Source organism: Poecilia reticulata, chromosome 9 (assembly GCF_904066995.2).
Source record: "Poecilia reticulata chromosome 9, P_reticulata-male-v2, whole genome shotgun sequence".
Classification (NCBI taxonomy): Eukaryota; Metazoa; Chordata; class Actinopteri; order Cyprinodontiformes; family Poeciliidae; genus Poecilia; species Poecilia reticulata.
Genome location: NC_088838.1, coordinates 13,767,376 through 13,788,391, shown reverse-complemented (window position 1 = coordinate 13,788,391; position 21,016 = coordinate 13,767,376). Strand labels below are relative to the sequence as shown.

At 38.5% G+C, this 21,016-nt stretch overlaps 1 protein-coding gene across 1 annotated transcript in view; it reads right to left on the bottom strand.

Annotated features, from left to right (window-relative positions):
* The window catches only part of trpm3 (transient receptor potential cation channel, subfamily M, member 3), a 172,111-nt gene extending 152,346 nt beyond the window's left edge, over positions 1 to 19,765 (bottom strand). The window contains exons 1-2 of the mRNA XM_017306744.2: positions 19,646 to 19,765; positions 13,025 to 13,087 (exon numbers count right to left, since the gene is read on the bottom strand). Of these exons, the coding sequence (XP_017162233.2) occupies positions 13,025 to 13,081 (57 nt within the window). The 5' untranslated portion in view covers positions 13,082 to 13,087; positions 19,646 to 19,765. The remainder of the gene's footprint in view (positions 1 to 13,024; positions 13,088 to 19,645) is intronic.
* Positions 19,766 to 21,016: the final 1,251 nt, after the last annotated feature.

Below are 21,016 nucleotides of genomic sequence, written 5' to 3'. Positions count from 1 at the left end.
AAGCACAAAAACAGCCGATCTAATCAAGCAAAGAGAGGCTCCAGGTGTTATTGACTATTGTTTCGAACAACTAGAAGTCAAGTAATCATTAGTTCAGTCACCATTACACATTTGATCTTGAAAGGTTCAGAGACAACACCAAGAAAATGTCAGAGATATTTGAGAATCATGGCTAAATAGAATCAGAAAGATCTGATAGAAAATAATTTAGACATAAAGTGGCTTAAAATGAACCTCCACCCACCCTTGGTTATTTTTCAGCTTTGATTAAACAATTCTCTGTGGGATGTTCAAAGCTTGGGTTATCGTCATTAGCCTAGCTTTGTTTTAAACAGTCTGCCCACACAATAATTATAACTCAAACTTATATAACATATACACTTATTACCAAAACAATTCACTCACTCACCAAGCCTGGAGGTTGCCAAATTTCAGCAGTCAGTAGGTACAGACTCCCCAACCTCCAGATGGCCTACAGATTAGCTCAAGAACTGCTTACAGAGAGCTTTGTGGAATGGATTTTCATGGCTGAGCAGCTGCATCCAAACCTTACATCAACCAGGTAAAGTGCAAAGCACTGAAGACATGTTCTTTGGAGTGACGGATAATGCTTCTTTGTCTGGCGAGCTTAGTTCTCCAGGCAGTTGCCAGGACAACTGCACAGGCCTGAATACATTGTGTCAACTGAGAAGTTGGGTGCAGAGGGAGAATATGACGTGGGTCAGTTGCTCAGGAGCTGGACTCGACACCTTCGGTTCAGTAAACGAAACTCTTAATGCTTCAGCATGGCAAGATATTTTACACAACTTATAGTTTCCAGCTTTGCATTGAAATAATTTAGTAATGGTCTGCTTCCTGTTTCCACATGACTGCACTCCAGTGCACAAAGCAAGGCTCTTGACCTAATAGAACAACTTTGAGATAAATTAAAGTTTGCTTCTGAAACAATCGTTGACGATTTCAATCAACCAACAACTTTCCGGTTTTGTTTCCATTGTTCATTCATATGCTCATCAACTCACCTGTCTAGAATTCAAACAATTGATGCAAGACACCCCAGTGTTTTCATAAGTTCCTGTTTTGGATTTTTTCCTAAATTCTAGTTAGGTTTATTTTTTTTATCTTGTTAAGTAAATACTGCTTATTTTTACCTCCTTCTATCACCTCTGGATTTGGATGATGGGAAAAGAAAGTCAGACTTGATAAAAAACACTTCAGAATCCACAACAGAATCTGTCCAACGTTGCTCATCCAGCATAACACAAGTCAACTTGAATCTCTGTTCTTCGTGGCAGCTATTCTTGCTTATTATTCCATCTGTCTGCAGTATATTTTTCCTGACCTTTTTACCATTGTGTGGCTTCAGGACTTTGATCAAATTCAGCACTGGAAAGTCCTCTTACTGATGTTGCTGTAACAATTGTGCAGTTTAAATGTTAACCTGCATTTAGCCATTTGCTTTAAGGTTATCCAAAACTCGATCCCTGATGGATCTGGACTGTTCCCTTGGCTTCACAATGCTGTTTGTTCACTATTGTTCCGAACAAATGACTCAGGGTTTTACAGAACAGCTCCATTTATAGTCAAATTAAAGGACACACAGGTGGACTAATTAGCAGAGTTCTGAAAGGAACTGGCTGCGCTGCATTTTATGTAGGGAAATAAGAATAAAGAACAAATACAAATGCGCATCACATGTTTCATTTCTGTAACAATTTTGAAAAACATGTATCCTTTCCCAACAATTTTACAATTATACATTAGGCATAATTGATCTATCACATGGTATCTCAACAAAAACACTAAAGTTTGTGGCGTTTCAATAAATGTGATAATAAATATGGGACCATTTGTGTAAAAATTACTTCATCAGTTTACAGCAAACATTAAACGTGTAGTATTTCAATTGTTGTGACTTACAGCTATGCATAAACTGTCAAAGACAAAACTTTAAACTGTGAAAAGTCACTGTACATCTTTAGAAATGCTCAACACCTACCAATGCTACCTGCTCTAACATTAAACGTGGAGTTTTCATATTCAGAATGCTGCACCGTCAGAAGTCAGGCTGACATTCAGCTCAACAACTCTTTGATCTAATAATTCAGCCTTACAACTTAACTAAAATGTAAAAACCAAAAGAGAATTGACACAACCAATTAAATATTTTCTGACTAACAAAAAATTATTTAACTTGTAATTGTTTAATTATGTGCCTTTCTTGGCCTTTAACTCTGGGCCCCTAAATAAGAAACGCAGCTAACTGAATTTGGAGTTTAATTTTAGCAGTTGATTTTATGGTAAAATGAAGACGTTAGAGTCCTGAGGCCAGTAAATATTTTAGCTAGGAAACATAAGGCTTGTGGTAGATCTATAAGGAGCAATAATATCACATCATATTAAATAGATATGATAGCTGCTAACAACTGGCTCACGAGATAGAAAAAAGACGCTTTGATTTTCTTCTGCATACTAAAAGGTTTGCCTTTGCCATAGCAAAAAGATGCAAAGTTGAACAAATGAAGATTGGAAAAATAAACACAAAACAGTAAAATCAAAGAAACACGTTAGCAGCTCCAAAGGTTATGGACGTTTGCTACTAAATGAGCAGTGGCAAAAAGCTTTTGGCAACCACTTACAGCATTAATCTTTTAAAATGAATTAATAACATTTTCCTTTGCAACACATAACAGAAGCTTCACTGGTCTGCTTCACCAGTTTTGTGCCGTCCCTAAACTTGTAATTTTCCTCTTAGTGCTGATCATCAGCTGGAGTTGGTCCAGCTGCTTGTATTTTCACTAAAACTAGGAAAATGGAGCCATTGCTAAAGTCCTTACACCAGCTCTCTGTAGCCCAGACAATGAACTTTAAAATACTTTTTTTAGTTCATAAAATCACTGAATGGCTTAGCACCAAAATGCATTATAAATATGTTATAGATTATGTTATTGTCGTATCAACCTTCCAGAACATTGTTTTTCAATCCTGGTCCTCAATCCACACCACCCTGCATGTTTCAGGCATTTCCCTGCTTCAGCAACTTTTCCTCATGTTATTTATCTGCATTTGAAAATGATGTTATACGTCCTACAGCTACCTCATACAATTCTATCTTCATAGCATCTAATCATATATTCATGAACAAATTTAGCTGTTTTTCTTTTCTTTCGTGCAAGAAATAAAGCACACATCTACTTTGTTTTACTTTTGCGTCTTAAAATAGAAACAAAAAATTTCTGTCAGTAAAATGTAATTCCATCATCCAAAGTTGTGACTCACTTTTGCCATTAGATGTTGAGTGTTTGATATTTGACACAATTAGACAGCAGTTTTATTTCATATACTCCATCCCTACAGACACAGGTATGTAGAAATCCAACAAACTCATCTTAAATATGTGCAGAGTCTTGTGAAAGTATTAATCCATCTTCTTTCCCATGGCATTTTTTTTGTGTTTTGTTATATTAGAACCTGTATTTAAATGTGTTATTGAAGTAAAGCCCTGGAGGCTGCACCACCACCACTAACCAAACACCACCATGAAAACCAAGGAGATCTTCTAACAAGTCAGGGACAAAGTTGTTCAGAAGTAGAAATCAGGGTTGGGTTATAAAAAAATATAAAAAATCTCTGATAATCTAATATAATCAAATGCAAAGAAGATGTTACCACAACACACCTGCCAAGAGAGGGCTTTCCATCAAAACACCTAAACTCCATGTGGAAAACTTCAAATGTATCGCCACATCTCGTCACTCCAAGAAGATCATACTGACAATGAAACTTGGTGGTTTCAGCAGCGTGCTGTGGGGATGTTTTTCCAGCAGCGGCAGAGATCGTGGAATTGGTCTGAGTCAAAGGGAAGATGGATGCTAAATACAGGAAGATACAAAATTTCTGTTCACCAGTAGAAACCATCTAATTTGAAGGAGCTGGAGCAGTTTTGTCTTGAGGATTGGGCAAAAATACTCCTGGCAAGATGTGACATAATCATATAGAGACCTATCCAGAGTGACTTGCAGCTGTGATTCCTCCAAAAGCAGGGGTAAAAGTAGGGGGTACAGCAGGGTACTGCGTATCCCTAAAAGATTTAGTGGGAGTACGCAGTACCTGCAAGAGAGGGGAGTGGCTGTCTGCTGTTAAAAAAAATCATTGGGTTCACTGTGCAGCCATGAGTTTACCCACTAATCAGCCGTGACTGATTAGTTTTTCAAGAACAATCCAAAACATAACTTAATCAGTTAATAAATAACTCCCCCCCACCCCCATTTTAAACAGTGGTCAAAGTACAAAAGCCTGTTGACTTCATTTCAACAGTGAAGTCTGTGACAGATTTTCTTGGTCTCCAACTTGGCTCTTGGATGTCTTTCAATCATAGCAAAACTGATCCAACCACTGATCCAACTGTCTCCAATCTTAACACAAACCTTTGGAAGGAAAGCCAGATCACCCCATTAATGTCGTCGTCACACACCGTTAGGGTAATCTGGTTTTACCGGTAAGCTTTTCTGGTCTGGAAGACTAATCTAGATGGATAAAAAGATGAATGCAGAAATTACTAGACAGCTGTGAACAAATGTTTGTCCAGGGTGGCCAGCATGCTGAATAATGGTTCATGTTTTATGAGTCCAGAGATCGACAATTTCAGGATACTTGGCTACAGATCTTCCACCATCTTGCTCTCTCTGTCTGCTTTCCTGCCTAAAAACTGTGAATAAAGGCCACTAATCCCACAAAGCAGCATAGAAAAAACCACCTAATTTAATGAATGGTTTGAAGACAGCAGTTATTTGTTTTCCATGTTAGCTAGACATCACATCCACAACAGTTCATTATATAAAGCTTAGCCTTGAGCAATACTTGTAAGTTCTTACACACGTTATTAGTCTTCTTGAGTACCAATGCACTCGCAAGGTTAATATCTTACACATTTTCTTTCATCTCAAATGAATGACTCATGTACTTTTTTGATATCTTAAATGGAGTATTGTGCAAAAGTTTACTAAAAATCAGGGGGAGCGACTTCCAGTTATGGCGTCTTGCTGAGCGGTTGCTGGGATCTGAGCTCCGACCAACACATCCTTTCTTTGGATATTTACACCACTGCCAAGTTATTTTTTGTAAGAATAAAAGACTCAATTCAATATTCCAAGATGCCGATTAAAAACAAGTTAAAAGTGAAAACAGCCACCAAAGAGGGAGCCGAAGATGACCCTAGCAGCGAAGTGGAAACCGAGCACATGATGGGGACTAGCGCTAGCTCCCAGGTTTCTGAAACTAACCTCATGGAAGCAATTCAAGCCTTAAAATCTCATTTCTCTACGCAGCTATGTGAGATTATAAATTCAAGCCAAGAAATTAAAGACACAATTGGAGTGTTCCTCGAGAGGCTTACCTCTGCAGAAACTCGTATTGGTGACCTGGAGGATGGCATTGCCTCGCTAACAAACAAAGAAGCGTCCTTAAAGAAGAAAACCCAAGAGCTCATTTTGAAGGTGGATGTACTCGAAATGACTACTGGAGACCTAGTCTAAGACTTGTGGGATTACCCGAGAAAACAGAGCAAGGGGACATCGCAACTTTTCTCCAGAAGTGGTTGATGGAGGATCTGGGGCGGGATGCATTTCCACATTTCCATTTCCCCCCATTATCGCACGGGCTCACAGGCTGCAGGGGCAGAGCGCTCCAGGCACCCCGCCAGTGGCGCAACTACACATTATTCAGGGTGAAGGAGCGAAGACATTAATCAGCCAGACATTAATGTCTATGATGACAGCAGCTCGTCTGAAAGGAAAGGCGATGTACAATGGTTGCCATGTGATGTTCTTCCCTGACCTGTCCGCGGAGGTGGTAAAACAACGGAAACAATAGTGAAACCGTAAGCTGAATATAAACTTTGGACTTATATTCCCAGCAAAGATGAGGATCTCCCACCGTGGGAATCGTTTCCTCTTTCACACTCCGATGGAGGTGGAGGAATTTATACGGAAAATAGGACAACAAACTGACGGGTAACCACACTAACACGCTAAATGGCGTTAGTAAGGTTTGATAATAATTAACATTACATTTGATCTGGGTTTCTGGATAATGAACATCTCGACTAAGTTTCCCTATCACAGCGGTGGGGCGTAATTTCTTAATAGCATGATGGGGTTCATAGTTTAAAATTGTGGTGTGAGTTGACTAAGTGGACGTTTTTTCTGCTCCTTTTATTTTTCTAGGATCAGTAGCATAACCAAGTCACAGAATAGAGGGGAAGTGGAGTCGGAGATTTCCACTGGTGGGGAATCTCAAAGTTTTTTATGTTTGTAAATGTTTAGTGTTCTCAAGGTGCAAAATGCAAGTTCCTACAACTGAGACAAAAAACTAAAGATATGGAGCGAATGAGTACCGAGTCCATCATTGATGTGATCTTCTGGAATGTAAGAGGTTTTAGAAAATTGATCAAACTCATGAAAGTAATGAATAGACTTAAACAATACCAGCCAAAAGTGGTTTTTATTCAAGAAACACATCTGCTTACAAACGAAATTACAAGACTAAGAAAAAGATGGCCAGGTCAAGTATTTTCAAGCTCATTTTCTCCACATGCTGTGGTGGCAATTTAGATTCATTAATCTTTGCCTATCTGTATAAAAATAATTAATACTGATCCTGTTGGAAGATTCATAATAATCTATACCTCACTGATGAACCAAAACTTTATTTTGGATAACCTGTACGGTCCTAATATAGACGACCCTGAATTTTACAATAATTTGTTTCATTCCATTACAGCGTTCCATGGTGATGTCATCTTTGGTGGAGACTTTAACTGTACTTTAGATCCTAATCTTGACCGATCATCAGGATTAGATTTATCCCACTCTAAAAGTAGACGGGTTATACAACATTTTATGTCTGAACTAAATTTAAAAGATATTTGGAGAATTCAGAAGGCAACAAAGAAAGCATATTCTTGTCACTCAACTACCTATAATAGCTATAGCCATATAGATTACTTCCTAATCTCAAATCCTTTGGTTGCCAGAATTAAAGGTTGTACCTATGAAAGCATATTAATCTCCGACCACTCTCTATGCTTGCTTAAATTTTTACCCCTAATTGCCTTTAAATGTAATCCTATGTGGCGATTGAAACCCCATTGGCTGCAAATGCCCAACTTTCTGAAATATATTGAGGAAAATACTGATGATCATTTCAACCTTAATAAATCTGAGACTACAGCATCTATTATATGGGAAGCCTTCAAGGCTTTTATATGAGGTCAAATGATAAGTTACACACGAAATAAGACAAATAGAAACTTCCTGGAGATGGTAAAACTTGAAGAACAAATTAAAGAGACTGACCTTGAGATAAATGTAAAGGATTCTAAAGAAAAGCAACAAAACCTAATATTAAGGGCAAAATATAACAAACTATCTACTAACAAAGCTTCATCAGAGATATTCAAGCTGAAACAATCCTATTACAATCAAGGAGAAAAGGCAGGAAAGCTTCTAGCCTGGCGCATTAAAGCTCTGCAGAATGAAAGGGAAATAAATGAAATAACAACTGAAAATGAAAATACTTCTGAGTCTCTAAAAATTAACGATCTCTTTAAATTTAGATTATTACTCAAAATTATATACATCTAAAGGACACATATCACAAATATTACTTGATTCATTTTTTAACTCTATAAATATTCCCACACTTATTGAAACGGTTAAATCAGAGCTGAATATCCCGATATCTACAGATGAACTTTCAAATGCAATAGATAAATTTAAATCAGGGAAAACACCTGGTCTGGATGGGATCCCTTTGGACCTTTATAAAATATTTAAAAACAGACTACTACAGTCCCTCTATAATATGCTTGCAGAAAGTTATACCCTTAAAGAATTACCTCCTTCTCTACAAAATGCAATCATAACAGTACTACCTAAACCTGGAAAACCTCCCACCAGATGCGAATCTTTTCAACCAATCTCTCTTATAAATTCTGACGCCAACATAATATCTAAGGTACTACTAGCACTTGGGCTTGAGAAATGTTTACCATCTCTTTCTGAACCTGATCAGAACGGATTCATAAAGGGGCGGCAAGCTAAATATGAACATCCCGATACAGCTTTACTTTCACTTGATGCAGAAAAAGCATTCGATAGAGTGGAACATAATTATCTATACAATGTTTTTTCTCAATTTGGCTTGGGTAGTTATTTCATAACCTGGATTAAAATAATTTATAATAAACCCACAGCCTCAGTTATAACTAATAATATTATATCTGATTCATTTAATCTAGCTTGGGGAACACGTCAAGGGTGTCCCCTCTCACCTCTCCTCTTTATTCTGGCAATTGAACCATTGGCTTTTGCCATAAGGAACAATCAAAACATGCAGGGTGTCAGAATAAAAAGTATTTAATCTGAAATTGGACTATTTGCAGATGACATTATTTTAATGTTGTCTAATCTGAAGTGCTCAATCCCTCAACTACTTAAAACCATCAATGAATTTTGGTTATCCATCCATCCATCCATCCATCCATTTTCTTAACACCCTTGTCCTTCAGAACAAGGGTGTTAAGACCCTTGTGTACACCCTTGTGTCCTAAGGACCCTTGTGACTTTAGGACACAAGGGTGTCCTTGTGTCCTAAGGATTCTTGTGTCCTAAGGACACAAAAGTCACAAAGTCGGCCTTCTATCACCTGAAGAACATCTCCAGGATTAGAGGACTTATGTCTCAGCACGATCTAGAGAAACTCGTCCATGCGTTTATCTTTAGCCGCATTCATTACTGCAGCAGCGTCTTCACAGGTCTGACTAATAAATCAATCATGCAGCTGATATAAAATGCTGCTGCTCGCGTTCTCACTAAAACCAGGAAGATAGAGCACATAACACCAGTTTTAAAGTCCCTCCACTGGCTCCCTGTAGCTCAAAGAATAGACTTTAAAATACTGATGTTAGTTTATAAATCACTGAACGGTTTAGGACCACAATACCTTAAAGATCTGTTATTACTGTACCAACCATCTAGACCGCTCAGATCTTCTGTTTCGGGTCTGCTCTGCATCCCCAGAACCAAACGAGGAGAAGCAGCATTCAGCTTCTATGCACCACAAATCTGGAACAAACTTCCAGAAAACTGTAAAACAGCTGAAACACTGGGTGCCTTTAAAAATCAACTTAAAACCCACCTGTTTAGAGTTGCTTATGACTAAATTAGGATTAGAGTGCCGGTTTTGATGTCTTTGATGTTTTTAATGTTGTTATCTTTACTTTTTATTTCCTTATTCTCACTGTTTATGTTTTAATGAAGGTTTTAAGGTGTGAGTACCCTTGTTAGATGGCGTTCTAACTAAAACTCTGAGGGTTTAATGTTTTTATCTTTTTTGATTATTATTATTATTTTTATTCGTTTTTTTTATTTGTTTTAATCTTTTTCAAAATCTTTTTCTCTTTCTCACTGTTTATTCCTGTTTTTATTTTAATTATCTAAAGCACTTTGAAATGCCTTGCCGCTGAAAGGTGCTATCCAAATAAAATTTGATTGATTGATTGATCCCAAAGAAATGGTGCTGCCGCTCCATATTTGATGGGTTGTAAACGACCCACTCGAACTCATTTGTTCTGTACGGTGCGGAAACGTGAACAATAGACAGAACGTAATGTCTTCCAGCTTTTTCTGTGTAACTGAGAGCTCGACACCAACAGCAGCACAGCGTCAGCAGCCCACATTGCTGATAGCCGGGAAGGAGATAAATGAGTCCATTTCTATGCTTTCCTGTAAACTGGTTATGAGTCTGTTGGTTTTTCAATTTTCTTGTATTTTAACTATTAAACCAACTGGTAAACAAATGTTTATATCTGTTTTTAAAAGAATAGTAGCTTCTCTCTTATGTCTCCATCAGATGAGCAGCATTGGCAGCTTTTGATGACATTATTATTAATAATAATTTGATTGTTTTTGAATACGATGCAGGATTTAAAATGAACTGATGAAGATGGTCTATGTGTCTATGTGTATTAACTAGAGAATAAAAATGTCCACCTGAAGGCCTCAGAGAAAATCTTACTGTATTTAAAGTTCAGACTGTGCATGATCTGCATTTGAAGCAAAGACCAGCTCATCCGCTTATTTAATCAAAGTCCTACCTATGTAGTGTCATGTGGTTGCCGTGGTTACTAACCTGAAAACTAACATATTGCATTACACGCTCTTCATTACAGCTCTTTAATGTACAAAGCATTTTATGCACCCATATTACATTTCTAACAATTTATGTGCTATAAAAACACTCCTCTCCAAATTACTTGCAATCATTTTTTTTGTACTACTTTCAATCTGCCACAATACCTGCAAAGTTATTGTTAAATGTAATGTGTGGTAGATTTTAATAGACCAGGAAAAATGGAAATGTTAAAGCAACAATAACTTGACAACTTCATAAATGTATTCAGTTGAAAAAACAGTATAGAAGCTGTGAAAGAATGCTAAGCCTGAAGAAACAACAACATATAAAATCTACCATTTGAATTGTTGCCCAAACAATATCCAAGAACTGTTTTGTTGTGATGAAGTTTTCAAACCAAAAGAGGTTATGTACACAAAGACATTTGCACATCTAAAATATCAAAGAAGATTTAAAAACAATGCCACACCAGATGGACTAGGTAGTGTTATTGTTATTCCAGCCATCTTTAAAAACACGGCAAAATGGTGAAGAAATTATTCCCCTGCTTTAAGTGCATTTTTCATGCACACACGCCTCAGGCTCTTTTCTTTATCTGGGTACTTCAATTCCTCATACATAAATCTTTTTTCAGGGATTTTTTTTCTAAAAGAAAATATAACTGTAGAAGCCAGCTTTTTTTTTTTTTACCACATGGTGTAATGTTTGCACAAATAAATTTGTCAGCACACCCAGTATTCACTCTCCCAAGAAAATGTAAAAAATTATTTTACACAGGGCCAAAAGCAGTAATCAACCTTTCCTGATGATGACAATGAACAAGCCTAAGCACTACACTGACCAATTATGGTCTGAGAACTTGATATGAGTGATCTGAGGTCAAACTTATCAGGGTGACTTTTTATTTTGATACTTTTTCCCTTCATAATTGTATGAAACAACGATAGCAGCGTTGTTGAAATCTTCCATTTTTCCCCACTGAATATTGGGCAAAAACAGAAATATTGTGCTTATCCATTTGAATAACATCACACATAAGGAATGTCTGCTTGGATGCTCTTCACTGACAGAGTTAATGGTATTCACATAATTCAGTTACTTATTTCCCCTATTTTTTTCATTGGTGGTGAAAAAAATAGGCCAATATGTCGGCCTGCATATTGAGTCCATTCGGGTTTGTTAGGATTTTGAAATTTTAATTTTCCAGCCGCTGGGTTGTTTGGTTAGAAGAAAGCTACAGAAATATGGTACTGGCAGGGGCTGGATGACACTACCATGACAATTTGAGGGGGTCATCTTTTTTCTGGAATATGAAATCAGACCTATAAAACACATCTTAGTAAGCTGACCTATTATTATCTTCAACTTATTTTTTTATTTTAACCTATTTAAATTACATTGACTCAAATCCAGTCCAGCGGCAGCAGGACATCAATGATGCATTATTCTTTGTAGTCCGATGTTCCCTAAAACTATTCTGATGCTAAACTGTCAGAAAAACAAGAATTCAACACGCAGCAGTAGCAGACTGACACTACATCCAAGTAATACCGTCAATATGACAATGATGAAAATGTTGCTACACGCCATCATTTCCTCTCTTCAGCAGTAAGGACATGATCCAAAAATTCAATCTGTGTCAGGTATTTTCTTATGTAAATCTAAACAGGAGAAGAAAAAAAATCACTGTATCATTATGTTTAGTTATCAACATAATATTGAAAGGCTTGAGATTTACACAATATGGGAAACTAAGGCCTCATGGAAGCTTTATGTCGGCCTGAAGCCTCAAAGAAGTGACTTACTTTGCTTTTGCCTCAGGCCGGCTCTGGATTCAGACCTATCAACAATCAGTGCCAGAGTGCCGGACTGCAAAATGTCCACAATGCGTGCCAGCTCTGAGGCTGGACATCTGTGGCAAGCGTGTTTCATATGGCTCCACGGCAGGATCAGATTGAGAGCTAACTGGATAATTTTGTTATGGGCAACTAGCTGGCTGTGCATAGAAGCAGGTCCGTGAGAAATGAGGCCAGGGAGCTGGAAGACACTGAGCAGGATTACTGCTGCAAGCCTGACTTTCCTCAAGTCAAGCATTACAGGAGGCAGAGGGATCCTACAGAAAGATAGCTCCATGGCTGGATCAAGCTGTCAACCGGTTAATGGCTGGAGGCAAGTGGCCGTGGTGGCTGTTCGACTAAAATATTAGAAAAGATTGACATCTATCGGGTCCATGCTTTTTAAACCTTCAGGCTTTAGCTCCTAAAGAAGCCGTCAGGAATACACCGGAGGCAGCAATGGTTTATAGAAAATTTCCTATTTTGAATGGAAACAAATGTCTTTGGTTTGCTGAACAGAGAGAGCCACGCATAAAAAGATACAAAAGTTGCAAAGTGGAACAAAATATCTTACACAACAGAAAGGAGCTAGCAGGGGAGTAAACATGGATTCAGAGAGCTAAAACGTAACAGCAGGTGTATTAAGCAAAGGACACTGAGAGACTGACTGACAGGTGGAGGGAGAAACAAAAAACTAAATGCCCTAACAACAAACAGATGGAAGATATCAGGGAAAATTAAAGGCCCACAGAAGACGCAGTCGGGAAACAAAAACTAGGCAAGACTCAAGGGAAGAACTTTTAAAAACCAAGATGCAGTCAGAGGAGTTCAACTTGAATCATAGGTTTTGGCTTACCATCAGATTATTTTTTATATTTTTATCGTAACAAATTTTAAAATATTTGAAGTCAATTTCATCTTTAAATCCGCAGGTAAAATATATATCCAACATGCCACAAATGTCTTCCTTTGACAGATGGTGTGCTGTGACCTACCTTAATCTCTGTGCACAGCGGGGTCAGGGCTCTTCTAGTGTGGGATTTTCTTGTCATTTTACTCTAGAGGGAAAGACAAAAACTAAATGAAAATCTTTACTGCCCTTGTAATATGAACAAGACATGCAATACATTCCAGAATCCCTCAATCTAAATAAAATTAAATTCAGTTTAAAAAAATTATTTATATGTTTGATCTTTTTTTTTTTATCTACTGCTTCAGTCGTCTACTTGTTGTAGTATCTTAACAAATGAGATGTTCAGAGTTAAAGTCAAGACTTCCTAAAATGATCTGTTCTGTTAAGAATTTCTCAGCATTGGTGCTCTAATGCCTAATTCAGAGTGCTTTAAGACATGCCAAACTTATAATTCCAATTAAAGGGAAACATAACAAGAGCGCTAACAATGTGTGAGATTCAAGGTTCAAAGAAGTTCAAGACAGCAGCAAAGAATAACTAATTTACTTTCTTTAAAATTATGAATAATTGTTGCCATCCATCCATCCATTTTCTTGCACCCTTGTCCCTTAGTGGGGTCAGGAGGGCTGCTGGTGCCTATCTCCAGCTAGCGTACCGGGCGAGAGGTGGGGTACACCCTGGACAGGTCGCCAGTCTGTCACAGGGCAACACAGAGACACACAGGACAAACAACCACACACACACACTCACACCTAGGGGCAATTTTGAGAAGCCAATTAACCTGACAGTCATGTTTTTGGACTATGGGAGGAAGCCGGAGTACCATGTTCAAATCAAAGCACAAGAGAGCTGCACACTGAAGATAAATGTCTTTTTTTCTAACCTGCTGAATTAATTAGTTACTAATTTAAAACGGCTGTTGTGCTCATTACCTGCGTACTGCTGCTAGAAGTCTGAATATTCTCGCTAAAAGTGCAGCTCAATGCTGCCACCACCATGATTCACAGTGGGAATGCTGTGTTCACGACAATGTGCAGTTTAGTCATCCACGGCGCATACTGTTTTGCAAGAAGAGACCAAAGAGTTTTGATCTCATCTGACCAAAGCAGATTCCTCCAGATGATCGTTGTGTGCCGCATTCGGTAAACATGAAACAGGATTTTGTTTTCTCAAATCACTACAAAGTAATTTGATATTTGTGGTTGGAATGTGATTAAATGTGGAAAAACTATACTACGTGCAACTGCAGAGGAGAAATAACAAAAAAGCATAAATGAGGGAATTTAACTCTTGATTAGTCTTTTTGACCTTTAATTTCATTGTTTGTGATTCAGTTTAATGTGAAGTCTTTAGTCTTAGTAGGGTATATATTTTTTTATATTTTTTAAAATATGTTTTATACGTCATGGTATCATGCGACAGACTGGCGACCTGTCCAGGGTGTACCCCGCCTCTCGCCCGGAACGTTAGCTGGAGATAGGCACCAGCAACCCTCCCAAGGGACAAGGGTGTAGAGAAAATGGATGGATGGATGGACGTCATGGTATTGAGAGACTATCTCATTGAGTATCTTTAATGTTTTTTTTTAATGACACAGAAAAGAGACATGTGACAGTTACTCAAAATTCAAGCTCCTCTACCTCCTCCCATCCTACAGCTCCTAGTCCCAAACAACCAGTCAGAGCCTGGAGGAAGGTCTTAGCATTGTCAGTTGAATAGTGTACACGCTCCTAAATGTGCTAATGGAGAAAAAACTCACCATTGTAGGGAAATTGTTTATCTGCCATCATTGGTGGCCATGCTAACCAGCCTGAGCATTCATGCCAGTGTTAACCTTTCCAGTTGAACCTCAGGACTTTGTTGGGAGACACAGGGGAGCTCCTTCTCTCTCCAAGGCTTAAGTAATTCAGGACTTCAGGGTCAACTCCCATCAGGGAGCCGCCAGGAATCTTGGGCCCCATGACAAAAAATTTTATTGGACCCCCCCTTCACAACTACTGTTACAATTTCTTGAGTCTAACTGACCTATATAAAGCGTCACAATTTTAAAGGCATGCAACTGCCTTGCTTTCTTTGGTCCAATACTGATACTAGTACAATATTTTCTGCTAGTGAATTTTAAATGCAACAGTCCGCATACAATACATCAATTAGGTTGCTTAAATTTTTTTATTAGTTTTAGATTACTCAAAGGTCTCTCCCCACTTGCAACAGTCACAGACAACGTGCAAAATATACATGAAGCAAACCAGACAATAAAATGCTATCTAGTTGCATCTTATTGAAGCTGCAGTATATAACTTTAATTTAAAAAAATATATGTTTTTTCCATATTTGTTAGTTGTCACCATGTTGTGACAATTTGCTATGAAACAGATAATCTGTGAAAAAAAAAAATCAATCTCCTCCACGTCCGCTCTGAACTACTATTCCCAGCTAAAGTAATGCTACGTTCCGACCAAAAACAACCAATCAGAACCAATCAGGAGGGTCTTAATGCTGTCAATCCATCTCATCGCTGATCAATCTCTGATAAATGTGCTAATGGCGGAGAAACAACTTATCAAGCAAGAAAACTGTTTATTTGCTATCATTGGTAGCTATGCTAACTAATCTAAGCATTCACAACATTTGCAGCATAGCACGGAGCGAGGGGCAGGGAAGATGAGCAGCCACATAAGATTTTGACAAAACTAAAAACCCAACTCCTGCCTCTAGTTGTTTCTAGATAGCAATGGCAGAAGGCAGAGGAAATAAATTTTTCACACATTATCTCTCATGCCATACTTTCACAACAAAATTAACAAATATGTAAATATATATATATTTTTTTTTCTCTAAAAGTTACATTCTGCAGCTTTAATTTCACTTAGGAGAGGACGGGTCAGGAGGGACGTGGCAACAGATATATGTAATTTAAACGCAAGCTAAGGTACACCTGTGTGGACTGGCTGCAGTCCAGAAGGAAGCCTTTACTTTATTATTTTATAAAGATTGTTTGAATTTCTGTCAATAATGAATATATTGTTTATGTTGTGTAATTGTAAAAAGAGCAAAGACACAGATAAATCCCTATTGACTCACAGGAATGATGCTAACTAGCTTGTCATTGAACACAGTGTTGCTCACCTTTTTCACTGGGGCGGGGGTGAAGGGTTATGCTGGTATCGAGGGTTAGAGCTGCTGCTGACTGACTCACCTGTTGTCAAGTGTGGTAAAAGGTACAGGGACAAGTTAATCTGTCCCTCTTCCTTCGTTCATTAAATGCTAGTGAAATGGAGGCAAACAGAAGTCTGTACCTAAGCTAACAATGCTAAATGGTTGATAATCTCACACAGTCTACCCATTTCTCTTAGAGAAAAACTGTTACAAGTTGACACTCTTGTCTTTTTCTCTGTTTTATCTCTATTTTTTTAGAAAACCTAACTTTATTATTTTTCTAGGCAGCATAGTAACAGCCAAAGTCGTTCTTGTCTTCGACTGACTGCTGCTGTTCACCGTCACAGTCAAGTGCGCTAAGCAGGAACGAACCATTTCATGCAGATCCAGAGGGGAGTTCAGTGCAAATATGGATTTGTGCTTTTTAGTTTGGGAGTGGTAACATTTAATTTTTACTGCTAAAAACAATGTTAAAAACACAATAACTGTAACTTGACTTTTTTCGTGATTATCTGTCTCATAGTAGACATAGTGACAGTTTTAACAAATATGTCAGTTGTAACTTTGATTAAAGCACACATTTGCTTTGATTAAGCACACATAACTTCTGCTATGTCACACGATTTATTTCCATATGGGATCAATTTTTCACCAAGATCTTGTATTGATGGAAGAAGTCTGACCAATGTTCAATTCTTTCCTCAGAAAATTGCAAATATTCTCAGTGGTGTTAAGGTCTGAACTCTGGTGGCCGAGCCATGTGTGAAAATAATGTCACACTCCCTGAACCACTCATTCACAATTTCAACTAACGAAGTTTGCATTGTCATCTGGGGATATCCCCATGTCAATAGTCAAGAAACAATCTATTGATGGAAGAACCTAGTGATTCAGTCAGCTGACATCATCATATGAACCCGACCAATTGCAGCAACCCCAGGTCATGCTGTCCCCACAGACTGCTGCAGTAGACACTAGTCATCATCTGTACATTGCTTCATCTATCTCCCTTCTTACTCTAATGCACCCAGCCCTCTGGAACAGAGGAAATCTGGACTCATAATATCACATGTCCTTATGTGATGGACTCTATTGCTCCAGAGGCTAGTGTTTATGCTCCTTTGCAAAATGTACTTTTTTTTTCTCCCCGGTTAGCTGTTTTGATTAGTGGTCTCTTATGCTTACACAGCTCTTACTTTCACTATTAAACACATCCTTGAGTTCAGCAGTCATTTGTCGCCAAACATTTACGGTCATTCAGGGTCTTCTTCTGACCACGTTTCTTCCTCTAAAGCACTGGGCTCAAACTGCATTGATCGAGGTCCAGAGTCTTGCAACCTTTTGATGAGCCCGATGTCCCTCACACTTTAACTAATTGGTGAAACTGCCTCACTAGCATGCAGTGAAGCTCTGAGCTATGCTAATGAGCTGCTAATGGAGCCAGGTGTGCTGAAGCAAAGAGACATCTAACAGTTGCCGGACACTCAGCCTTGAGGAATGCAGTTTGAGACCACTGCTCTATTTCCTACTATTCTTCCAGATTTCACTAATATTTTCTCTGCTTCATGTATGCTAATAATTTCACTCTTCTTAAGCAGATCATCTTTCCAATGACCACAGGTTGTCCATATGGATGTTAAAGTAGTGAGAAGCTGCTCATTGCATCAGCTGGGGTTAAGTAACTTCCATGAACTATCCAATAGGAAGCTCACAAATATTAGTGAAATTTATGTGTCAATTTTTATTTTCTATTTTTTGGCAAGGCAGCACTTAATCTCACATGTTATGCAGGGTTTCTTTTAAGACTTAAATGGACTGCGTAATACTTCACCCTATTTATTGTCACGTTTTCTCTTATCTAATCTTGAGTTGCTTAAATGACATTAAACTTAAATAAGCAAAAGCTATAGCTGCTGGTTGATAGGAGGCCTTTTGAATTAAAGGTTGAGGTTTTTAGCAGCAGACTGAGGTTAGAGTTCAGGCCTCTTTGCTGCAACTTCACTCATTGTCTTGTTTTCTTTCACTTTTGTCACCTTTATCCCCAGCTATTGTTAAATAAAGGCCACCTCTACCAGAAAAAAAAATACATTTACAAAACTACAAACCCAGATGGGAAATTCGTATATCAAACTCACAAGCCTTGTACTTTTTCTCCTTGAAAACCAAACCAGATGTAGCATGCGAAGAAAATTGGATGCTAAACTTATCAGTATGGTGTTTTCATATATTTGTAATCCAAATTGAGTCATAAACAAACAGCACATTTATTTCAAAAGCCTTTAGCAGCTGGCTGTGTTTACCCAACTGATCATTAGCCAGGGTCTCCTCTCATATGTGAACGCTAATTACTGTTTCCTCTCTCTGTGCGACAGAAAGGTTGGCGATGCATTTTTAAGCAGGCTGATACCATCAATTATTCACATGCAGCATTCACAGACAATATGTGTGGTAGTCTTTGCCAGATTTTGTCAGTTTGTTAAAAGTATGTTTGCTTCACGTTGTCAGGTCCAGGTTCACAGATATTTGGCGAAGGGAAGAGGAGCGGGGCTGGGTCACAATTTGTCACATGAGGAAATTAAGCAGGACAATCCTGTAATACGGGTGTAACAAGAGTCTACAAACAGAGCAGCAAATGCACATAATCTGCAATGTTTTAGCCTTTTTTTTTTATTGCTGCTTCCTGCTTGGAAACTCAACAAGCTGTCAGGCTGTAGCAGCAGATGAGCCAACAGCAGACACAGCTCTCCTGTTAGGAAGTGCCACCAAAACTGTCAAATTACAGCTGAAACTCCCACACATCTCCCTGGCTGTTTGATAACAGTTTAAATGACAGTCAGCAAAACCCGTGGCACTGTCAATATGCTTAGTGTATTTGATTTGCGACTGTCGAGCATTTGTACGTGCATGTGTGCGTTTTTTTTCCCCACTCTGGTTTCCCATCTAAAAGGCACTCTAATGAGAGACGGTTCGTCTGCGTAAGAGGACATATCAGCGAAGAAACAAATGATCTAATCACTAAATAAATGCTCAAAATTACTCTGACTGCAATGACCATCCCAACTCCAGCAAGAACTAATCAAGTTATAATAGACTTGTTTGGGGGTCTATCAAAATATTAAAGGGACTGAAGATAGCAATAACTAGATTTATGAAAGTGGGGAAAAAAAAACGAAAAAACTATGGGGTTAATTTTTTTAGGGGACAGGAAATACCTTAGAGGGCTGTTGGAGGAAAAATGTGCTAAATTCATGTTTTACCAAAGAGAACTGAAATGGAACGAGCTGTGGCGGATGATTTATACATAAAGAGCATATGGTTACTTCTGTGTCCAACGACCAACAGATGGACTGGCATTGCAAAAAAAAAGTAGAAGGAAGATGAATAATGATTTATTTAGCATAGTAGAAGTCAAACAGTTCTCAGCATTAATAACATACTACTGCTTTCATGTGTCAGTCTATCTTAAAATTGCCATTACTCCCGTCCTTATACTTATCTAATCTGTCTCCGAGAGGTTTAAAATTCAAAATGGCTGATGTCTTACCACTCTGAAAGTGCCACCAGATCCTTTTTGGGGGGATGCTGTCCTCCTCCTCCTACTTCACTGGAGTCCTAAACCTCTAAAGTATCTTCTGACCAAAGTTCCTTCCTTTTTCTGAATGCAACCGGAATGAGCAGAAGAGCCAGATGAATGAATGGAGAGAGGAATGGCAGGTGTGATGGGATGGTTGGCTCCAGGAGTCAGAAGCCACAGGTGGGCAAGGCATCCCTCTGCTGCTGGAGGCGTGTTGGAGGACAGGGCATGACGCAGCCCATGGATGTGTGCATGTGTGTGTGTGTGAGACACTGTCAGTCTTTATTACAAGGCATCTGTAGGTCCATGAGGAAAACTTGGATGAGGATAGAGATTGTCCATTTAGTTACTCTTTCATATCTACATTAGCATATAGCTTTGTCTAATTGACTTTTTTCACTTGTTTAAATAAATTATGTGAAGTTACATATACAACTAGGCCTAAAAAATTATTAGAAAAAAGATGATTAAAGAACAAAGTCCAAGTTTTTGTTTATCTCCTGTATGAAAAAAAGATATTTTTCTGTTTATTGAGAGATAAAAAAAAATAAGCTCAAGCAATCATATCCCTTTTTCTCCAATAATGAGGCACTTCTCCTTTAATCTTTCCTCTTAATTTATCAGTCATCTTCTCAGGAAAGACCTGTTGATGCAGAACCAGTTTCTATCCAGTCCCGATGAGCCGTCTGGTTGATGGAGCGTCACCAGCAGAAGCACCTGAGTCACATTTACTCTGAGGGGCTGAAGTGTGGGAAACTCAGTGTGCGCGCGTGTGTGTGTGTGTGGCGGGGTGTTAGTGTGTGCGTGTGGGTGTGCCGCCACAGTGATCCAGAGCCTTTGAGCATCTCACTGTACCAGGTTGCTAGGTGAGGATGTCACGACGCCCACCCCAATTCCCCCCGTGCTTGCACACTCACAGTGCACAGTTTGAAGGGAAGAGGGGTTAATGATAGCAAATAAAGAAAAGTAAACAGCGGGTGGCTAACGAGAGCAAATTTAGATCTGTGCAGCGTTATGAATTAATTAAGAGATCACTTTGACGCCAAAGCAACAGAGGGGAGGAATTGTCTTGTGAGACAACATTGAGAGGGGCCCTGTTAAGCATCAGATTACTTTAGGGCCCCGAGTTGCTTCTTTGCTGCCTGGAAACATAAGCATGACTTTACATCTCATTTAGCTCATTGGTATCCATTCCGAATAAATATACGGCAATTTATTTTTTTTCTTTTTATATTCTCAGTTTTCCTTGCAACTTTTCTTTCATTTTTTTTTAATCATTTCTATTCCCCTGCATCTTTTGTTCTCTTAATCTTTGTCTCACCTTTCATTGTGTCTGGCCTA